Source organism: Papio anubis, chromosome 1, assembly GCF_008728515.1.
Source record: "Papio anubis isolate 15944 chromosome 1, Panubis1.0, whole genome shotgun sequence".
NCBI classification, from domain to species: domain Eukaryota; kingdom Metazoa; phylum Chordata; class Mammalia; order Primates; family Cercopithecidae; genus Papio; species Papio anubis.
The window spans coordinates 160,033,954-160,056,399 of record NC_044976.1 but is presented as its reverse complement, the minus strand read 5'-3'; the positions used below and the strand labels follow the sequence as shown (position 1 = coordinate 160,056,399).

The 22,446-nt window shown below is 46.4% G+C and overlaps 1 protein-coding gene across 8 annotated transcripts in view; it reads left to right on the top strand.

Moving 5' to 3' along the window:
- The window catches only part of NAV1 (neuron navigator 1), a 275,710-nt gene that overhangs the window by 189,565 nt on the left and 63,699 nt on the right, over positions 1–22,446 (top strand). The window contains exon 1 of one of the 8 annotated variants that reach the window (XM_021928657.2): positions 3,970–6,464. The exons of the other annotated variants lie outside the window; for them this stretch is intronic. Within the exon in view, the coding sequence (XP_021784349.1) occupies positions 6,412–6,464 (53 nt within the window). The 5' untranslated portion in view covers positions 3,970–6,411. Of the gene's footprint in view, positions 1–3,969; positions 6,465–22,446 lie in introns of those variants that run through there. 8 annotated transcript variants of the gene reach the window in all.

Genomic DNA, 22,446 nt, shown 5'->3' with positions numbered 1-22,446 from the left:
GGGTAGTCAGGGAAGGCTTCTTTGATAAACTATGCAGATAACTGGGGAGAGAGCTGTCCAGGCAGACGGAAGAGTATATGCAAAGGCCCAGAGGCAGGAATCAGCATAAGTTCAAGGAACTGCAGGGAGGTCAGTGTGGCTGAAGGAGCGTTAGCAAGGAGGCAAGTGGCCAGAAATGAGGTCCCAGGTAGCCAGAGGCCATGTGTGCCATGCTGAGGACTTTAGCTTTTCTTCCAAGAGCGAGGAAGCCACTGGAGGACTTCAGGGAGAGGGACAATGTGATCCAACATGTTTTGCAAAGGGTCTGTCTGGCTACTCTGAGGAGAGCAGACCACAGGGACACCAGGGGAACCAGGAAGCGTGGAAAGCAGATTGCTGCAGTTAGCTAGGTGAGAGCACATGGTGGCTTACACCAGGGATAGAAGTGGAGGTGGCGAGATGGTTTTGAGGATTAAAGAAGATAACATTGGCCAGATGTGATGGCTCACACCTGTCATCCTAGCCCTTTGGGAGGCTTAGGCGGGAGGATTGCTTGAGCCCAGGAGTTCGAGACCAACCTGGGCAACACAGCGAGACCCTTTCTCTGCAAAAAGTTTTAAAGCTAGCTGGTTGTGTTGGCTTGCACCTGTGGTCCCAGCAACTCTGGAGGCTGAGGTCGGAGGATCGCTTGAGCCATTGGAGATTGAGGCTGGAGTGAGCCGTGTTCATGCCACTGCACTCCAGCCTGGGTGACAGAGCAAGACCCTGTCTCAAAAAAAAAAGAAGAAGAAGAGGAAGAAGAAGAGAGGAGGAGGAGGAAGAAGAAGGAGAAGAAGAAGAGGAAGAAGAAGAAGGAGGAGAAGAAGAAGAGGAAGAAGAAGAAGAAGAGGAGGAGGAAGAGGAAGAAGAAGAAGAAGAAGAAGAAGAAGATCATTTACAGTAGTTTCTCGATACATTGTATGAGGTTTCATTTCTGTTTCACAGATATATGGGATCCAAATTAGCAATGGATCCCATTGCTATGGGAGACCATTTGGCAATGGAGTGCAGTGGAATGGGTGCTTAAGCTGATCTGAAATGATTGCTCCTGGCCTCTTGAGGTGGAGGGTTTGTATACATGCATACACACACACACTCACACACACCCTGGCATCTGCCCAGTGACCCTGGGTGAGGGTCTGTCAGGCCCTTACTGGAGAGGCAGCCCCTCTCCCCTACCCCTTCCTATCATCCTCTGTCTCATGTTCTCAGAAGCACACAAAGCCACTGATGTGTTGGGATACTGGAAGCAGGATAATCAGCTAGGACTACTGAGACGGTAGCTCACTATACAAGATGTGGAGGGTCTACCCTCTCTCCTGCCCCTCCCAACTGTGGGGGTGGTGAGAAAGGCAGGTCTCCTTGAAGTTTATATAAATATTTGTTGAACAGTAACACAGCTGGGACCAGGACCCCTTCCTCCAGCTGGCTGACTTGCTACCCCAGAGAAATCTCAGCTGGGATTAGGGCTGAGCTTTGGAACACTCCACTGTGCATCTGTTGACTCCCAGTGACCCCAGTTCAAATTCTCCCATCTACCTTCCAAACCTGTCCATCTGAGCCCCACACTAGCCCCAGGGAGGGAGTGGCAAGAAGTGGTGCCACTGACTAGTGAAAAGAAGCCTGCCCCAGGAATCAAGACACCTGAGTTGTGTGGAGGGGTCTTGAGCTAGTCACTTGCCCTGTCTGGGCCTAATTTTCTCCTCTGTGAAAATGAGGGGTTTGAACTAGATGCTCCCTAAAGTCCTTTTTGGCTCGAATGTTCTGGATTTTCTGACCACATGAACTGGGTCTGATCCAGGGTACCTGGCATTTCCTGTAGGAAGGGCCTGGAGATTGAGGAGGAAAGACAGCAGTCATGCTGGTCCAGGAAAGGAGAGAAGCTCCCCACCCTCATGCATGAGGAACTCTGGAAGACACAGGCATTGCTAATGGTAAAGAAATCCATTGCCTGGACCTGGACCCAAGTCATTGTGGCTTCTAAACCTGTGGCCAAACTAGGCCACTCTATTATTAATCTTTCTTGCTGTTAATGTTCTAAAGCAAGTATAATAATACCTGCTTAGGTTGTCTGAGAATAGAATAAACTCATAGGCGTGAATATGCTTTGAAAACTTCTGCTACACAGAGACTGGAAATTATTTTCTTAGACAGCTGTCAAGGTCATGACAGATGATTCCCTCAGGATTCAGTTGGGTCAATGGGGCATCTGAGAGTAGGTTTTTGAAAGCTGGGATTAAGGATGTGGCCAGGTAATTCCCCATTGATCCTGCCACAGTATGGAAAGGGTTAATTCACTGAAGTCCCTCTCCCAATTCTTTTCTCTTTCCTTTCCCTGCCCCCCACTCTGATTTAATTCTTTCTCTTTTTAATCACTCTGCTATAAAATGCCCATTGTCCTGCCTCTGCTATTATGCTATCAACCAGGCCTGGCTAGGATGCAGAGGAGTCACAGGCCCAGCTGTCACCCACAGGCCCAGGGGGACGTTCTCTGACTGGCCAAAACTTGTGCAAGGACGGGCTTTTCCATCTAAGGAATGAAATAGCCTCATGATTGATGGGAACAAGAAGACATGAGGGCAGGTCAGTGGACAGAGTTATGGATACCTACCTTGGGACCCTAATCCCCTCAAGGGTCTCATTTCTGGGACTCACCAGGAAATCGGGTATGTGATCAGGCTCCAGACAGGTGGCTCTGGAACCCAGAAACCCTCAGGCAAGTGACACTGGAATTCAGAGCACACCAAACTGCCTCTCAAGTCTTTCCCTTTTCTTCTTACCCCATTCTAACCAACCACGTCAACCTCTGAGATTATTGTCCAGGAGACAAGGAGAGCCTCCCATAAACTATCTTTCAATGTCTCTGTTGGAAATGAAACTTTAGCCAAAAGAATCTTGGGCCTCAGCCAAGGTGACTCCAGAGATCCTTCTAGGTGGGGAAGGTGTGGGAAGGAAGAGGGAATTACGCCCTCCCAGGAATCTGGCTGAGGGACCTCATGCATATTAGTCTGCGTTCTGCCCTCTGCTTTGGACATTTCCTGGACTTTCTTTGCCTCAGTTTCCCCCTTGTAAAGAGCTGCTGTGAGAGTGCTGGCATGGGAGACAAATGAGATCATGGCTCCTAAGGGCTCTTTGAAGAGAAGCCCCACAGGAGCACAGAGGAAGCCTATGTGAGATAGATAGGCCTTTTTCCTCTCTCCCTCTTTGGCTGGGTTTTCTTTCTGGACAAGTGCCTGACTCCCAGCTCCCTTTCAGCAGGTGTCATCCCCCTCTACCATGTGTCCCTCAGCTGCCCCCAACTCCCTGCGCCACAGGCTACAGTCATGCTCACAGTCACCCCTGCATTGCCCGTCCCCCATACCCCATCCCCACTGTAGTCAAGGCAACTGTGCCACTATATCCCTTCCACTCTGCCACACCCTCATGACAGGCAAGGAAGGTCAGGGCCCCTTCAAGCACGGGAGCTCCCCATTGACAGAGGAGGCTGTGTTTTCATATTTTCACAAAAAACTCCCAGACAGCATTTCTCTTCAGTGCTGCTGCCTATTACCCAAAGTGCCTTGACCTGTGGACTGAAAATAGCAAGTGCTAATTTGCATGTTATTTATTTAAGTAGCAATGCTTCTGGGATCCTGCTCTTTCCCCTATAAAAGCCCACAATAACCTCCACCAAGCAGTAAGGTAGACACTACTGTGGAACTTACCCTCCTCATCAAGAAGGAAAGAGGAACCTATAGCAGGAACCTCGCCTTCTGTTGGGTTCTGGCATCTCAGGAATCAGTCCCAAGAAGGAGGTGGTGTGCAGACCCTATACCCCAGAATGCTCAGTGGGGACTCAGCTGACAGCCTCTGCCCTGAGCTGAGCTACTGGCTGAGACTTGTTCTCTTTATGATCTGCTCCTCCAGTCCCTGTGTGAGGTGAAACACAGCGGGAGGAGGGTGGAAGGGAGGGTGGGCAGGCCTCCAGGTATGAGGATGAGGGATCGAGCCACATGGTCTCTGGGGGGCTGTGAGGGAATGTTCAGGAACAGCTCAGCTCCATGCACAAGACCCCTGTCCCTCCAAGTAAACCCCTATGTCTACCCCTTCCAGGCCTCAGATCTCCCTCCTTCCAGGCCCTGCTGAGAAAACCACAAAGGAGGAAACCTTATGGAAAGCTTACAGCTAGATCTGGAGAAAAACATCCCCTGCTGATGACATTCCTTTGGCTGAGACAAAGTCATTTTACTCAGGATTCCATGCTGGCTGAGGCTAAAGAGAATCCCTTATGGCACGTCACTATAAGCTGTTCCCCAGATGACCCAGGCCAGCTCCAGCACAGCTGCATGGACAGAGCCTCCCTAGAGAACTCACTGTGCTCACCCTGTTTTGGGTGGTGGTGAGGATGGGAGGCTCAGGACATTATCAGAACAGGAGAGCCAGGATAGGGCTTGGCCAGGGACATCATCCTGGAATGAAATGGAAGAATATGTGAGAGGACCATCTGCCTTGCTCTGATTCTCCCTCAGAGCTGGTCTGCTTGGGAGCTGGTGCATCTTTTCTAAGTCTTACCACCTAAACCACTTAGAGTAAAGGAAATAAAAGTCTGTCTATCCCCTATACTAGGGGGAAGTCTGAGGGATTGGTGCTAGGATCACTGCAGCCCTTTACTCCCCTTTGATCAAGCATATTTGGAAAACTTGGCCACAATATGCAACCTCAGAAACAAAGACCCTTCCTCCAACTTAAACTGTTCCATTCTCCGGAAACGGAGATCCCTCTGCTGAGGTTTTCCGCCCTCTCAGAACTGTGGTTCATCACCCCAGAGCTGCAGCCCCAGGTCAGTGGCATTGGGTAGCCAGAGTAGTAGGGGCAGATGGGCTGTCCAGTTACCCAAAGTTCATTGACCTGTGGGCTGAAAATAGTAGGGGCAGCCTGCATTGCTGGGGGGCTTGGGAAAGGACTATTCCTAGGACTCAAAGCACCACCCAGACCTCTTTAAAGGCAGTGAGAGCGAGGAGGAGGAGTTCAGGAGTGCAAACCTCTCCCTTAACATCTGTAAAAACCGAGGCCTGGAAAGATAGGCCTAAGAAAACACATGTGACCTGGATCTGTATGTGTGGCTCAGTCACATCCAACGGCCCAAACACTAGAGACTACTGCTCTGTGGTCCCAAGTCATCTTAGTTCAGCACATTAGGGGGCTTAAAAAAATTGCTGCTGTTGTTTTTGTCGCTTAAAGAAACTGCAGGTATAATTTGTCCATCTCTAAAATGTAGGCTTCCGAGTTTGCCCAGTTCACATTGGGATTGGGACCCAACCATAGACACTTAACCCCTTCCAGGAGCCAAGAGTGAGAACTGGAGGAAGCAAGGGTGAGGGCAGCAGGCTAATTACCCAACAGGGCTCCTTTCTGTGGAGCCAAGAGAGTGAAGTTACCAAGAGGACCCTCAGTGGGGAGGAACCCAATGGGAGGGCCCTGCTACTGGATCCCACTGTTTTTTTCCTAAACAGTCAGCTGAAAATGGATCCTGGATAAAGGCACAGATCGTTGGGTGGTGTGAGCTGTTGTTTCTCTCCCACAGTCTTCCCCCAGCAAGCACACCTCACCTAATCTGTGGTCTCCTGAATGCTGGAGAGATGTTGGGCCCCACCCCCTGAGGTTGTTAGGACATCAGAAGGTCGCACCATCCTACTTGGCTCCCGGCTGTGAGCAGAAGGGTCCTGAGCCAACCTCTGGCAATATGTACCCCATCGGACCTTCGTGTCCCACCACACCCCTTCACGGACCTTGTTTTAGGCAATGCACTGACCCATGCTCCGATTTTTAGAAATTTCTAAAAGCCTGGAAAGGAGCCAGGAGGAGGCTGGGAGAAAGCCCTCTATGGAGAAGGTTCTGCCCAGGCCTCCCCAACTCCTTACCAACCCGTGCCCCAGAGAGAAGTGGCTCGCTGCTCACACCCCCTCCTGCCAGTGCAGCGCGAGTAAGAGAGCCCAAGGGACAGCAGCTGGCATCCCAGGGGTTAATTCCGGAGCAGCCCAGGTGGAGGTCGAGCCCCCAGCCCCGTCGGCACCTCCAGGCTTCCGAGGCCACCGGAACGGAGGAGGCTGCGGTGGCTCTTTGTCTACCTGCTCTGGGCGTTAAAGAGCCCGCTCGCAGCCTGCATCGCTGGGGCTCGGGACAGAAGTCAGCGGCGGGGAAATGGGGCTCTGTCACTTTAAGTACAGCTGGAGCCGTAAGTACGAGCCCGGGTGGTGGGGAGAAAAGGGAGCGGAGGGCAGGCGAGGGTTCGGTTTCTGACCCTCCGCGTGGCCCACAGCTCATACATTTTCGGGTGTCCCCGGGTGTCGGGCGAGAGCGGTCCTGGGGGGCACTGGGTGCCCACCCGGTGAATGGCCGCCTGAGCCGGGGAAGATGCTTCATCTGCCCCTGCCCAGATCCGGAAGGACAGTGAATTTCCCCCGCAGGTAAGCGCCCCCACACCCCCGGCCTCACCGCCAGACCGCAGAGCTGGGGTCGGGTTTGTGGCACCCCCCTCCCAGCCACAGCCCCCCAGTTCCGCCGCAGCTGCAGTCTCGGGGCAGTGGGTGTGGGGTCCGCAGGAAGGAGGGTCTTGGCCGCGCTCGCTTTTCTGCCAGAGAGAGAAGTGCCTGCGCCGCCGGAGCCTCCGAGCTCCTGGACGTTTGGCTTATGGGCATTTGGGGCTGGGAGTGGGTGTGTGGAAGGCTCTAGGGAGGGGAAAGGAAAGGAAAGGAGCTTAGGCGCCCAGGAGACCTGGACGGAGCTGAGACAATAGCGCAACTTGATTGAACTTCGATGGTTGCGGCTGTGGCGCATGGGGGCCCGGGCTGTGAAGGTCGGGGGTCCTGGGGACCAGGCGGGTGGAAGGAGGAGGGGCTTGCAGCCCCAGGCCGGCCCTGCCAAGGTCACCCTAGTTCCGGAAGCTCCGGGGGTCGTCCTGGGGTGAAAGGAGGTGGTAGGAGGCGGAAGGATGAAACGGGAGGGAGAGGACGTTGAATTTGTGACCATACTGCTGGCTGGATTCCTCCGAGAGAGAGTGAAGCCTGGTACTCTACCCTGGGAAGGGGTGAAAGATCGGAGAGCCGGGCAATCTGGGGAGACGCACAGTGAGGGACTGGTCTTGTAAGGTGAGGGCAAGGCACAGAGGCTCCTTCATAAAGGGGAAGTGAGTGTAACCACAGCTGGCCCTGGGACTCTCTGAGCTGACTTGGAAATTACACTTCCAAGGGAGAATTAGGTAATTCCACGGGCCTGAGAAAGGGGGCTGGGGTTTCTGTTTTTTTTCAGGGGGGTGGGCAGGGGAGGCTTCCCACCTCACTATTCTCATTTCATATACACACTCCTTCCCCTCAGCCTCCCGCAGACCTGGGAAGTTGGAGGTTGGGCCCTATGCCTGGTGCTGTGGCCACTCCCACCTCAAACCTCACACAACCCAGACCTGCACCCTGTAACATGCGCCTGCTTCCTCATATTGCCTCGAAGGGAGCCCCACGTACCCTCCAGGGGCTCAGTTGCAATTGTGTACACAAAGGTCTAGGGTAAAAGCAAAGAATTGGGCAAGGCCTGAAAAGAGAGGCATCTTCTGCCTCCGTTCCTGCCCTGCAAAACCGTGGGCACCGGGAGCCCCTTGGAAGCCAGAGGCCCGCTGACCCCAAACTTTTTCCCCCTACCATAGCATGACAGACTGCAGCCCTGCAGCCCCTGGAATGTGACTTGGGTCCTTGGGGTCACTTTGCCAAAATGACTGGTAGGTATGGTGGTGTCAAAAGGAACCAGTTTATGAGCAGAGAATAGACCCATGTAGGGACCTCTTACTTCAGGTGAGATCCTGGGCTGAGTCCTGGACAGCTCACAGGGTCCTGGAGAAGGCGAAGGGAAGGAACTATTCATAACCTCCTCTCTTTCCTCCACCTCTGCCACCCCAACTAGAGCCTACTTCAGATTCACATAGGGTGTGCCCAAGGAAAATTATAATTGCCACCCAAACAATATTTGCACTGCTTCTACTCTTAAATTCTTTGCTTCCCCAATGCCTAGAGGGTGTGCAAGTCCTCTAAGTGACCCCAGTGCTCTTTCTCTGAGCCTATCATTCTTTCCTTCCCACTCAACAGCCTTTTCTAGGTTACCCCATTCTTTCTTTTGAATTGATATTCTCCCTGCCTCCCTTCTCTACCCAACTCCATCTCTGGGGAACCTGCCCTTATAAAGAGAGCTTAGTGCCCTATCCTGGGGCCATAGCTATTGAATACTCACCTACCTCCTTACCAGAAACAGACTTCTGGGCAGGTGTGCCAGGGCGGGTACCTGTCTGCCATAGCCCAGGTTGAGGGGCAGGTCATGTTACACCTACCCAGCCTGCTAGGGTGGAGCTGGGTTAGGCCTGTGGTTTCCTTTCCATCCAAGCCCAAGACTTTCAGGCCAATTGCTATTGGTAGGCAAGGAGACAGGGGATGTTGTAAAGTGGAGGTTATTCCTCGAATTGCCACACTTCACATATAAAGTTTAACTAGCCTGGCTCCAATCCACAGAGGGAGAGCTTAGCCCAAGCCTTTGCTCTAGGGAGGGCTCAAAACTTTCCCTGTAAATGATGTTTCACTGAGGCCAGCAGGGATCAAAGAGATGCTTACCCTCCAGGATCAGGTTTCCCTTAAACTCCAAAGGAGGCAGCACTGGGAAGATGTGAGGGTATCTGGGTGAATGACTTAATTGGCCCTCAGGTATCTCCATGACCAGCTTTTGATGAGTGAGCCGTGATCAGTCCATGGCCTCTTCATTGTTTCAGAGCAGATGTCTTTCTTGTCTGGATGCCTGGGATTCTTCCATCTATTGTGGAAGACTGTGCCCACAAGCACTGTTCTTGTGTATCTCAAACATTATGGTCTCTCCTGGAGACTCCCTCTCTTCCTGTCTCAGCAAACACTGTCCTTCAGTGTCTTCCAAGCAGGAAGTCCAGGCATCTATCCCATTCAGCACTCCTAGACTCCCTCCTGGAAAGAACCCTTAGCTAGAGCTTGGGGATCAGTGGGAACAAGACTTGTTCACTACAGTTGCCTGACTCAACCCACAGAGACTCCCTGGGGCAGAGGGCTTCGGCTTGGCACAAACTCAGCCTCTGTGAGAGGACAGAATGCCTAGAGACAGCCAAGCCAACGAGCTGCCTCTCGTTAGAGGGTTTTATGGGGCTAGGCACGCACACCACAGGCAAACCACACTTGCTGGATTAACCTCTTCCTGCAAAGCCCCTGCCCTGAGCTTGGGAGGAATGAGGGGGGGACTTAATGAGCAGAAGGCATCTTAATAGGGGGGACAGTCCGTGTCTAACATCTCAGCTAATCACCTTTTCTCATTTTAACATGAGGCTGTAAAACACAACCTGTACTAAGTGCTTTGTAACCATTTTTCCATTTAATCTTCACAATAACCATGTGAGGTATATATTATTATCATCCCATTTCACAGTTGAAGAAACTGAGGCACAGGGAGGTTAAGTAAACATACTAAAGATCACAGTAGTGGGATTTGTCCTCATACCTAGGTCTGTCTGACTCTAAAGCCAACCCCTAACTACTATGCTATAAGGAGACTATTCCTACCAATACCAATTGAGGTCCCAGGAATACTAAATGCTGAAGATGCAGAAGTTGAGAGTAATTGGCGGCCTCAGCAAAGGTCTGGAGTTGGCCCGGGGCTGTAGTTGGAATGAAGTGAAGATTATAATTGCCACCCAACCAGTGGGGAGTGGGAAGATTACTAAACTTGGAGTCAGCTGACCTGATTTAGAACTCACTCCACTACTAATTAGCTTTGTGACCTTACAGAGATTGCATAGCCTCTAGCCTCAGTTTTCCTCTCTAAAAAATGGGTATAGCTCCTGATTGATCTACCTTACTAGGATGAAATGACAATGAGAAAACATGAAGAGCACAATGCTTTAAACATGTGGGCTTTGATAAGTGAAATTATGACCACGTGAAGTCATTCCCAGAAGCAAGAGTCTCTCCCAAATTCTTTAGATTGTTTTTTTAGCATCTTTTTCTTCCGTCTTACTAGGACTCCAACGAGGATGCCTGTGAGTATAATACATGGAACAGTTCCCAGCTTAGAATATATCTCTAATTTTTGCTTAAATTCTTCGTTGCCCATCTTCAGGTTTCTATTCAGTCCAAATTCTATGCTAATGAGGATGGCATATTTATACATTCCTGGTTTGGATAGCAATTTACATAAAAATAGACCACTTTTTAAAACTTAAAAGATGATTTTTTAAAACGCAATTTTGTTCATTTAACCTTTCCTCCCTGACAACTTTGTGCCAGCCACTATGCTGGGTGCTGGAGAAACAAACAGAACCCTAAGAAACTGACCTCTACTTATTCATTCATTCATTCATTCATTCATTCGTTCAACAAACTCTAGTGAGCACTTCCCAGATGCCAGACAAAGTTCTGGGTACTGGGGATAGAATAGTGAGCAGTAAGGCAGACCATAGTCCCTGCATTTAGGAGCTATGTTTTCTTGCAATGAAAACAGATCAATCAATGTTAGCAAATACTTTAAATATATTATTTCAACCCATGAGAAATGTGAGAGGGGATAATGCAGGAGGATGTAGTCTGGTGGAGGAGGCAGAAGGCAGCAAGTAACTGTGATACCAGGTCATATGTGCAGTAACTGAAAGCCAAGCAAGCAGGGGCCATACTTTGAGTGGCCCTGGAGAGCTTCCTAGAGGAGGTAGCATTTTATTTAGGGCTTTGAAGAGAAACTAAGAGTTTTCCCGAGGGACAAGAGCTTGAGGAAAAAAAAAGGGGGAAGTTTTTCCCAATTGAGAGGTTCTGTGTCATCTTCCAACTTCTCTGCCTAGACCCACCATCACTATGCCTTCATCAGTCACACAGACTTCATATCTAAGACAGAATCCTCTGAGACAAACAACTGAATGAATTTTTCACTGCTGTCTGGAGGAATCCTATCTGGAGGTCTTTGATAGTGCCACTGACTTGTTTCCTCTGGACCTGGGTGTCAGTGTCAGCTCATGTTTAGTTCATGGAATAACAGACTGTCCTTAGGCTGTCCTTGCCCTTGTCCTTTCCATCGAAGCAGAATCGAATAATTCTACACTTGTGGAGCATGTGTAGGATGTGAGAATTCATCCTCAGCCTAACTTTCTTGGGATGCTTCAGGAATTTCCTAGAAATGCTCAATTCTTGGACATTTACATCTTAGGAAGCCTTTATCCCATAAAGGCTCTGACTCGTGATTGGGTAAGAAATATTGAAAAAGAAAGAATATCAAATATCCCTCCCACACACATGCGTATGTACACACATACACAACAGCCTGGCCACTGGTCCTTAAGTATTGAGCATAATCAAGGAATGCTTGATATAACCCATGGACTTACAAAGGATATACAGCAAGTATGAATTTTCTCACGAACCAGTCTTCCTACTTAGTGTATTGTTGTAGGTGCCATTTGAATAATGGATGAGTTATTCAAAAGAGGGGAGAAGAGGAAAGTTGTGTATCCACTTCTGATTTCCTGGGTACCAAGCTGGGTGCTTTATAGGTGTTTTCTTTGTTACCTTATTTGCTCTGCCAGCTGCCCTGAAAGGCTAATGGTGACGTGACCATTTTTCTGATGCGCACATATGTTCAGGGAGGGAAAGTGCCTGTCCTAAGTCAGTCAGTAAGTAGTGGAGCAGAAATTCAAACCCAGCTCTGGCTGGCTATACAGCCATTCCTCCCTAGACTAAATGTAAATCTAAAGAGCTGGGTACTTTCTACAAGCTTGAAAATCAAGTTCCCTTTTGGGATGGTCATTTCCTAGAAAGAAGAGCTGCTAATGAGGCTCCCCAGCCTCCAGGGAAGTTACTTTTATTGTATTTATTTATTTTGAGAGGGTCTGGCTTTGTCACTCATGTTAGAGTTCAGTGGCGCGATCACCGCTCATTGCCACCTCTGCCTCCCAGCCTCAAGCAATCCTCCCACCTCAGCCTCCAAGCAGCTGGGACTGCAGGTGCATGCCACCACGCTCAGCTAATTTTTTTTTTTTTTTTTTTTTTTTTGTAGAGGCGGGGTTTCGCCATGTTGTCCAGGCTGTTCTCTAACTCCTGGGCTCAAGCAATCCACCCATCTCAGCCTCCCAAACTGCTGGGACTACAGGTGTGAGCCACCATGCCTTGCCTTGCTTTTAGACATATCTATATATATTTTCCCCATATTTACTCACCATATGGTGATAGTTTTGTCCAATTATAAGTTTCTAGGGGCTAGGGGATTTTATCCAAGTGTTGTATATTGGAACTTAGTAATGATCTTTTGATGATGACAAAAAATAGCTGATAGGATACCATTGTAAGAGCTAATATAGCAGTGCAGCTTTGGACATACCATATTTATGTTGTATCATGTCACACACAGAGCCCTTCCGATTAGGTTAAATCATGTCACCTGAAACATAACAGGTACATAAAATGGAAGCAAATCCACCAGGAAGTATTTATTCATTGCCTACTATGTGCCAAGAAATTCTGTTAATCACTAAAAACGTAACAAAAGACAACCTATTCCAATCCACACTATGATTAACTTGTAATAGAATTGGGTATTTAACAGTTATTGGGGAATAACAGTAGCTGGAAATAGGAAGTAAGCAAGTCAGAAATGTAAAGGAAGATTTATGCCCAGGTCAAGGAGCAGCACATTAGGAGGGCAGTGAGTGTGGGAAACTCATGGAAGTTCAAATGTAGACTGCATTGAAATTTGGAGAGAATGACTAGGTCCAGTGTCTCATGCCTGTAATCCCAGCACTTTGGGAGGCTGAGGCAGGTGGATCGCTTGAGTCTCGGAGTTCAAGACCAGCCTGGGAAACATGGGGAAACCTCCATCTCTACAAAAAAATAAATTAGCCGAGCCTGGTGGCACGTGCCTGTAGTTCCAGCTACTCGGGAGGCTGAGGTGGGAGGGTCGCTTGAGCCCAGGAGGTCGAGGCTGCAGTGAGCTCTAATCATGCCAGTGCACTCCAGCCTGTGTGACCCTGTCTCGAAAAAATAAAAAAGAAGAAATTTGGAGACACTATTCAGGAAGAAGGGAGACTTTTAGGTATGAAGGAAGAAGAAGAGCCCTGGGCCTGAGATAAATCTTGAAGAGAATTGATGGGGCAGTGGATCAATAGGTAATGTATAAAGAAATTGGAACATATGGCCCATCCCACTCTGTCATCTTCACCATCCTCCTGGGCCCTCATTCTTGGGACTGTGCAAGCAGTTTCCCCAGTGCGCACACACATGGTCCTGCCTGTGTGCGGGTGTGTGTGTGAAAGTGTTATTTTTTCAGGCTTGGAACATTTTCTCATGGATTATTTTAAATTCTTCTATAAGACTATACTAGACTATCACGTTTTGATTTTGGTGATCTGCCAACTGTATGATTTTAAAAATAGGTTTTTAACAGCTTTAAAACAGAAGTAGTGTTTCTGCCAGGGGGTGGAATTGTGGCTCAAAAGCCCTGAAGGAGAACACATACTTGGGATTTATTCTTGGGTGCCATGGATTTCTGGAATTTTGCCCCTAGACACAGTGGCAAAGACAGCAGAGGGTGTTCCAGGGTACACATCCTAGACCCTGCTCCTATTTATTCCCTCTGATATGTGGTTGAAGGGCAGTGCTTGAGTGGATAATCAGATCCCTGGAAATGGATGCCTCACTCTTGTCTGGAAAAAGTTCCCTAATGAAATCTCTTGTTTACATTATGCTACACATTTATGTTCTGGAAGTTTCTGCCATTTCTTCCCATTTCCTATATTATATATGTATTTGGTGCCCATAATTTGTACTGTTTTTCTCCCATTTAAGCTTCTCTCTTCATAAGTTCTAGGTAAACATCCATGTAGTTTCCAGGTCCTGGGTTGCCAACTCAGATTCCTATGCCAGCTGTTACTGAATGCTTATCCTGGGATCCTTCTTCCAGAACCCAGAGCTCCTTATGGCAACCCCACCGGAGTGGGTCCCCAATATATGGGATTCATGCCTAACAACTTTGCAGATGCCTTCTAGGCTAGTGTTGAGCTGATCCTGGGGAAGATTGTTGATTGCCTTCCCTGGAAAGGCAGCTCTCTGAGAAAACTTCATAAAGACTACTCTTCTCAGTGCTCATAATGTGTTTTGGAATTATTACCTTTGCAGTATATAAGCAGTATGTTAATTTATTAATTTTCCTTGTCCCATTAAAAGGGTCCTCCTCTCACTCTTATGAATTCAGTGTGAAGGAGGAGGTATATGTAATAACACCAGCTTTTTCACGTGGTTTATAGCAATTGCTTTCATCTTTTATGGGTGCATCTCATGTTTGCCATGATATTTCAAGTTGTTTCTTTTTTGGGGTTTTCACATGGAAATCCCTGGCAAAGCTGTGCTCCTCCAGCATTCGCATGTGTGGAGTGTTTAGAAAGGGAGATGGAATCTGGGCTGCTGCACTTCAGTTACCTCAGCAGGGAACCTACCAGCCTCCACCAAGCTCTACCCCTGGCCTCAGAACCTCAGGGGGCAAAAGTGGCCAGTCACGTCCTCTGTCTGAGAAACTAGCCGTGAGCCTCTTGTAGGAGGGAGGAAATCATTGCTTACTCATGCGCAACCTCGTTTAGGAGCATTCCTGCTATCTGAGAAACTAATTCTGGGGATTTGCACAGAGCTATTCATTGTAAAAGCAGCTTTGATCCCCAGAGAGTCCACAAGACCCTGGAAAAAAATTTGCTTTGCCAGGGAGACAGTGGAGCCTACAGGAGCCCCCTAAAGAAGCTGGGACTCCTGGGTTTGGTGTCTGGTTTTGACATAGTAGTCTGCTCGGGTAGGGCTCTTAGCTACCCCACGTCCCTTTTATAAAGTTGAACTAAGACTCTCTCTGGCCCAGTGCGGTGGCTCACGCCTGTAATCCTAGCACTTTGGGAGGCCGAGGCAGGCAGATCACTTGAGGTCAGGAGTTCGAGACCAGCCTGGCCAACATGGTGAAACCTTGTCTCTATTAAAAATACAAAAATTAGCCAGGTGTGGTGGCAGGTGCCTACAATCCCAGCTACTCGGGAGGCTGACGCAGGAGAATTGCTTGAACCTGGGAGGCGGAGGTTGCAGTGAGCTGAAATCATGCCACTGCACTCCAGCCTGGGCAACAGAGTGAGACTCCATTTCAAAAAAAGAAAAAGACTCTTTCTAACCGAGAATAATTCTACCAGTGAAATAATGTCATAAAGTTAAATAATGCTGGCCATGTGATTTCAGCCCAATGAATCAGCAATAACAGTTATTAGCCTCACTTCCTCATCCCCATTTAGCAAAATATTCAGAAGTGAAGCAAAGAGAAATATATTGAAAAGCAGCAAAAGTCAGAAGGGGAGCTGTGATGATGTCTTCAGCCTTGTGAATTTCACTTTTGTCTTTCCAAAATGGTTCTGGGCATCAGATAGAGCACAGCCTTTGCACCAACTTGCTCACTGTTCCCTCTGACTGTGTGCCTTCTGCACACGGAGCACAGGTTGCCAACAGGCTACTCTCAAGTGTGCCTGCATCCTTCTGCTCCACCAATCAAGTTGAATGCTTTCCTAGAATTGCATTTGCTCCCAAACCTGTTTATGCCAGTTGAACTTGGATAATTTAATTATTACATAAATTGATGAAATACGAACATAAAAAGAAAGTTGTTTCCATGAAGACTATATTGGATGTTTCAAAAGGGAAATTGCTAGCCTGGGCAACATGGCAAGACCCGGTCTCTGCAGAAAAGAAAAAGCAAAATTAGCCAGGCATGGTGACACATACCTGTGGTCCCAGCTACTCAGGAGGCTGAGGTTGGAGGATCACTTGAGCCTATGACATCGAGATGCACTCCAGCTGAGCAACAGAGCAATTCTGTCTCCAAAATGAAAAGAAAAGAAAAGGCATATTGCTGAGTTATATGTAGGACTTGAAAGGTTAGAGGAGATTATAAACCTCTAGAGGATTTCACTTTCAGATTGCTTTATGTTGTTAAAATTTTGCTCCATCTTAAAGAAACTGACACTGGACTTGATAATGCACTGTAGGTATGGGTGTGAAGACTCAAGTTGGAAAAGCAGAAGTGTATCAGGAAAAACTCTATTGGTCTTAGTACTTTGAATGACACTGAGGTTCACTGGCAACTTTCTGTGTAATTTTTTATAAGACCTACTGCTGCAAGGATTTTACATGTAATGAGTGCCTAAGGAAGGTATGAAAAGCCCTTCCCCGGAAGTCTCCCAAAGCAGAAAAACACCCATCTGCCTGGATGACTTGGTGCATCAGTATTAGGGGAGAAATGACTGAGATAAACTGTTCGTGGTATGAGAGTTGACCGAGTCAGGGTGGGGAGTGGAGGAAGAGGGGCAGGTGGACTTGGTGCCTCTGCCTCCCTTTCAAACAGAGCAGCCCTCTGTTTACCTGTTTCATACATTGAGGACTTCTGGTTAAAATGTTAGTAAAAACGATTGCTCTTCTTAAAAAAGGGCTTGCAAGCCACCAAATTAGGTCTTTTCTGTGTCTTTCTTTCTCCAAATCTGTATGAGATCTAAATAAACTCTCCCTAAGTGGGACAGAGGACATATTTTTAGTGACCAAGTCATAGCTTGTATTTATTCATTTTCAACTCTTTAGAGTAATAATTGATGAAATTTATATTTACTCACACCTACCACTTGGTTGATGCCTAGAGGGGCTGTCACCTCCAAATCCCAGAAAGGCAGGCAGGAATTTTTGGCCCGCTTGCCTTTCTGAGATTGGAGGAGGGCTGGAGGGTGGGGTGAAGTTGTGAGGACCCCTTTACTAAATTGAAAAGTGGTCTGGATCTACCCTGTGTCAGAACAGGATGGAAGAAAGAGCAGGATGTTTTTATTTCTGTCTATTGCCTGAAGGCATCTCCTCTAGAAACAAAACCAGTTTGATTTTGATTAACTTTCTCTTCTTTAAATTTCAATCTTCCTTCTTTTGACTTCTTTAAGGATTATGCCAAAAGTCCTAGACTGATCATAAAGCCTCAGAACAGGAATTTCACTCATAGTTGCCCAAGAAAAGCATGTTAATACCAAAAGTAATTTCCTAGCCAGTCATTTCCTGTGTTCTCAAAATTGTTATTTTTCTCTAAGATATGTATGTTTAGATAACAAAAACTGTTCGGCCTTCCAACCTAGGGGAGGTGATGTGGCAGGAGGCATCTTGAGGAAAGCATATGTAAAATAACATGTCAGAGAAGCCAGGAAAAGGATTGATGTCCTGCTAAGTATATGTTTGATATCCAGCCCAGGTTGGAGCGCATTTTTAGCACTGAAGAGATAAAGCACCTAAACATCTAATGCTGGCTTTTTCACTGATTTGTTCCACGACTGAGGGCAAATCTTCCAGCCTTAGTTTCCCCCCTTTGAAGAAGAATGAAGTTCACTGGCAGTTGAGAGGCACATAATGGGTATAAGACAGTTTAGAGAGAATGGAATTTTGTCTGAATGGAAAGTGCATCAGTAAGGATTTGATACAGAAATATGGCAATCCAATCTCATGGGGTGTTGAAAGCAATAACCGGTTACGAAAATGGTCAGGTATTAATATTTGCAAAGCACTATAGACACTTCAGTACCTGATTCTGTAAAAACTGAGTAGAACACCTGCCTTTCAAAAATGTTTGGTAAAGCTGGCATTTGCAGGTGAAGGTTTGAGAAGTTTAAATCCTTTCAGTTCCCTGTTATTCTTTCCTGCATTCATTCTTCATCTGTAAGTGGGCAGGATGTCATGCCTGGGGCATGTCATGAGTGGCTTTTTACCTTGCCTGAACACCTGTGAATGGTTTGTTTCTCTGGAATAAGATCTTTACTTCATCCACTTATTGGTTAAGAATTAAGATTCCTTTTTCTTTTCGTTCTTTTTTTGTTCAAAGCTTTGTAATAGGTGAGAGATGTGCTTACTTTCACATGCATGGAAAACTCACCCATAAAAATGAAGGTCTTTCACAATGCATTAGCTGGGTTTTCGCTCCAGTGCCGACCTTTGACCTCGATGCACAATGTGGTATTCAGCTGTCCTGTTCTCTGAAGTGAAAACCTTCAGAGTCCTCAACAAAGATATTTCACCAAGAGTAAGCAGTCCATGAACTAAATGACTTAAGATAAGAAGGCGGTTAATTCTGAAATAAAGATGAAGGCAAGAGGTCTATAAAAATTACAAAGCCCTCCAAGGCCGGATCACTGATCCCCCCCATGGTGAGGGTGACAACTCAACCTTCCTTAAGACCTGAATTAAAGAGACAAGTGAACTTTCTATTCCATGGAATTTCTAAATGGATTTCTTTGGACAAACCTGCCCAGTGTTCCTTGGTAGTATTAATAAAAAGAGTAGAGAATCTTAGTGGGGGAGGAAGCTATTCAGAATGTATGAATTAAGAGGGCCTCTTGGGAGCACTTCTTTTGAAATCCTTAACAAGCACTCTTATTCTAAGGATCTCAAGGATGTAAGCATTTATGGGCTGGTTGGCAAGAAAGAAAACTTCACAAATAACACATGGTCCCAGTCATCACCTTAGACAAAGTGCTAAGAAGGTAACGGATTACAGCTTTGCCTTTTTTTTTTTTTTTAATTGCTCTCTAGAAATGTAAAGAAAGACTTAGGAACAAGCTTTGGGTGTTTAATTGTAAGGTTCGTTGAGGAGAAGGAGACAGAGAGGCGAGGTAGGGAAAAGTCATAATTTGGTTTACACCAAAAAAATCATTTCTAAGGACTGTGTTCAGAATATTTGTCTGCCAGTTGCGCAAAGACATCCAGATTTCCATGGTGTGAGGAAACTGTTCTTTACTGCATCTACCTCACAGTGGTAACTTGCAAATTTTTCCCCCATGAAGCTTTATTTTTGGAGACCACTGTAATTTACATGTTGGGACCTATTATTAACTGCTAGTTTTGTGCTGTTATTGGAAATCTTTACATTAGGAAAGAATGTGGGGGTTGTTTTGAGGGGAAAGAGGGGCTCAAATTAAAGGTTACCTTGTACAGTATCTCAGCTCTGTCTGGGATCTGAAAATGAGTTGGAAACTCACATCCCCTAAGCAGAGAAAGCTTTGGAAGGAAGCTTCCCAAAGGAAACTTCTCTGAGGAAGGGCCTTCACATATCTTAGCCGTGGCTTTTCAGAGAAAAAACCATCACATAAATACGTTTAAAATGGTCTATTTTGGAGCCACTGTGGCATACATACTGCAGTTTATCCTAGGAGACAGGATTGATGAGCCCCTGTAAGAACTACATTGCATATTTCATAAATGTAAAAAGCAGAGGCAATTGTGCCATATTAAATTTCAGCCCATAATTGGGTAACTAGAGAAGCCCCCTATTTAATTAAATTCTACTATCCACTGTATGATAGGAAAATTTGGTGACCTTATGTTTGACTGCTGTCTGGGATTGAAGAGTGGTTAAAGTTGGTATAAGAATGTGCAGTGTATCTTTCAAATGTCCTTATTAGAGAAACGGATTCTTGTAATGTTTTACCTCAATAGTGCTTCTCCAGTGATTCCTTCAAAATGACAGTGCTCAACTCAAACACCGTGTGTTTGAGTTGGCCAGGATAAATGTTTTCCACAGAAATGACAGGGCTTCAGGCTCTCAAGAAGCTCTCATCATGAGAGGTCAAACAGTTTTACACACAAACAATTCCACAGCACATTCTGCATCCTCCTTGCAATTTTTAAGCTGTGCTAGGCAAACTCTGCATAGGAGGACGTTCCAGAAACACACTGGGGGTTACATAAAGGGCTGGCTTCTGTTTGGTGGGTAAATGTGCATATGATTATTGTTGTTACACAAAAGAAGGGACCAATAAAGTCCTGATGTGACTTTCCCAACTACAAAAACCCAAGAAAACTCTTTGCCAGAAGTAGATACATTGTCATTCTGCTGGCAGATGACTACCCAAAGAAGGGGAAAGTGAAGGAAAGCTGGAATCTGGGAACTTGCAGTGGGATAAAGTTGCTTTGAAGAAAGCACTTAGCAAATGTTGTTTTTCTGTATTGCCTTCTTTCCTGCCACAGACCCTAAGGTTCTCTAATCACGTCTATTCTGGGGAAAATATTTTAATATAACCCCTTGATTCGTTCAACAAGTATTTATTGAGAATCTACTCTGTGTCAGACCCTTCTACCCAACCTCTTATACCGTATGCAGGAAGATACTCTGCCATCGTGTTTGCCAATGGGACAGGACTCCCAAGGGAATAGGTAGAAGAGGAACACCAGTAAGTCAAGAACCACATATAATGAAAGACCAAAGTGTAAAAGGTGGGCAGAGGAAGAAGAAGGAATCTGGATAAGCAGCAACAGAAAGAGAATGCTGTCACTGAGGCTGACAGAGGGAAGAATTTCAAGGAGTGACTGACAGTGTTAAATGCAAGACAGATGTCAGAAAGAATGAAAAAGTCCTAGTTGAATTAGCAATATAGAGATCTTTGGTAACCCTTGCCAAAGAGATTTCATTGAAGCAGTGGAAATGAAAGCCAAGTTCCAATGAGTGGGGGAGTAAATGGGAGGTAAGGTGGAGAGGCGATGAGTGTAGTAGTTGAAAGGAGAGACAGCTGGTAGCCTACAAATGCAGGCGAAAAGTTCTCTCCATGTGGCTCACGAGTGATGAGGCAGCAGGATCAAACTAGACATAACTAACTTCTGCTCTATCTGCTTTTACCTTTTTAATCCTATGATCTATGCTAGGAAATGTTATATTTTATGTTATTTGTACCATAGAATATGATTTTATTTTGTCCTGTTATATTAACTAAACCAGTTTTTTTTTTGTTTTTTTTTTTGTTTTGTTTTTTTTGAGACGGAGTCTCGCTCTGCCGCCCAGGCTGGAGTGCAGTGGCCGGATCTCAGCTCACTGCAAGCTCCGCCTCCCGGGTTCACGCCATTCTCCTGCCTCAGCCTCCCCAAGTAGTTGGGACTACAGGCGCCCGCCACCGCGCCCAGCTAGTTTTTTGTATTTTTTTTAGTAGAGACGGAGTTTCACCGTGTTAGCCAGGATGGTCTCGATCTCCTGACCTCGTGATCCGCCCGTCTCGGCCTCCCAAAATGCTGGGATTACAGGCTTGAGCCACCGCGCCCGGCCTGCCAGTTTTTTAAAATAGGGAAATAATGTGTTTCATTCAACATGTACAATGGACCTTCCCAATAAATTAGCAATAAACCCATATACATAATTTGTCTCAAACAATGGAATTATGCTACAATGTTAAAGAATATGTAATATCAGGTATAATGTTTGAAAATGCCAGTCAGGAACAGAGGAATGACTTTAGATACTTTGAGATACAACTTTAGAGAAATTAGTGCCTTTAGACATCAGTAATAAGAATTCAGAGTAAAGACAACATGTTACTTAATATCTTGCCTTAAATATGCCCCAGTTGACATTTTATACACATTTCAACATTTTGCAGCAACACTAGAAAGAATCAACAAATACTCTCTTATTTAAACAATTAAATATTTTGCATAAAAACATTTAAAAACTTAAGATAATAGCTTATTTCCCCAGCCTGGGCAACAAATTGAGGCCCCCTCTCTATAAAAAATTTTAAAATTAGCCAGGCATGGTGGCACATGCCTGTGTTCCCAGTTACATGGGTGCCTGAGGCAAGAGGATCACTTGAGCCCAGGAGGTCAAGGCTGCAGTGAGCCATGATTACACCACTGCACTCCAGCCTGGGCAACAGACTGAGACTCTTGTCTCAAAAAAAAGAAGAAGAAAGACAAGAAGAAGAAGAGGAGGAGGAAGAAGGGGAGGAACAGGAAGAAGAGAAAGAGGAGGAGGAAGAGGAAAGATATATTTATTTTAGCTTAACTTAGTTTTTATTGTTACTTGAAAGGGCAGTAATGATTGGCTATCAACATTGGTACAGGATAGGTACTAAACTGGTTTCCATGACCGGATATAGGCTAGGAAAACTTACATTCTTAGTTCGATTTTATTTAGAGTCTGTACGACAAGAATCATAGCAGTGTGGCTTGTGAGATTTGGCAATTAATGCACTTACACATTAGTTCCTTTATGTCTGGAAAGACCTGGAAGGTGAAAGTCATTAAAATAAACCTCCTCCTTATGCCTGACGTGGAGAAGAGGCTCCTAGAAGAAAAAGCTTTAAAAAAAAGTTGTGGACCGGGCGTGGTGGCTCACACCTGTAATCCCAGCACTTTGGGAGGCTGAGGTGGGTGGATCACAAGGTCAGGAGATGGAGACCATCCTGGCCAACATGGTGCAACCCCATCTCTACTAAAAATACAAAAAAATTAGCTGGGCTTGGTGGTGCACGCCTGTAATCCCAGCTACTCCGGAGGCTGAGGCAGGAGAATTGCTTGAACCAGGGAGTCAGAGATTGTAGTAAGCTGAGGTTGCGCCATC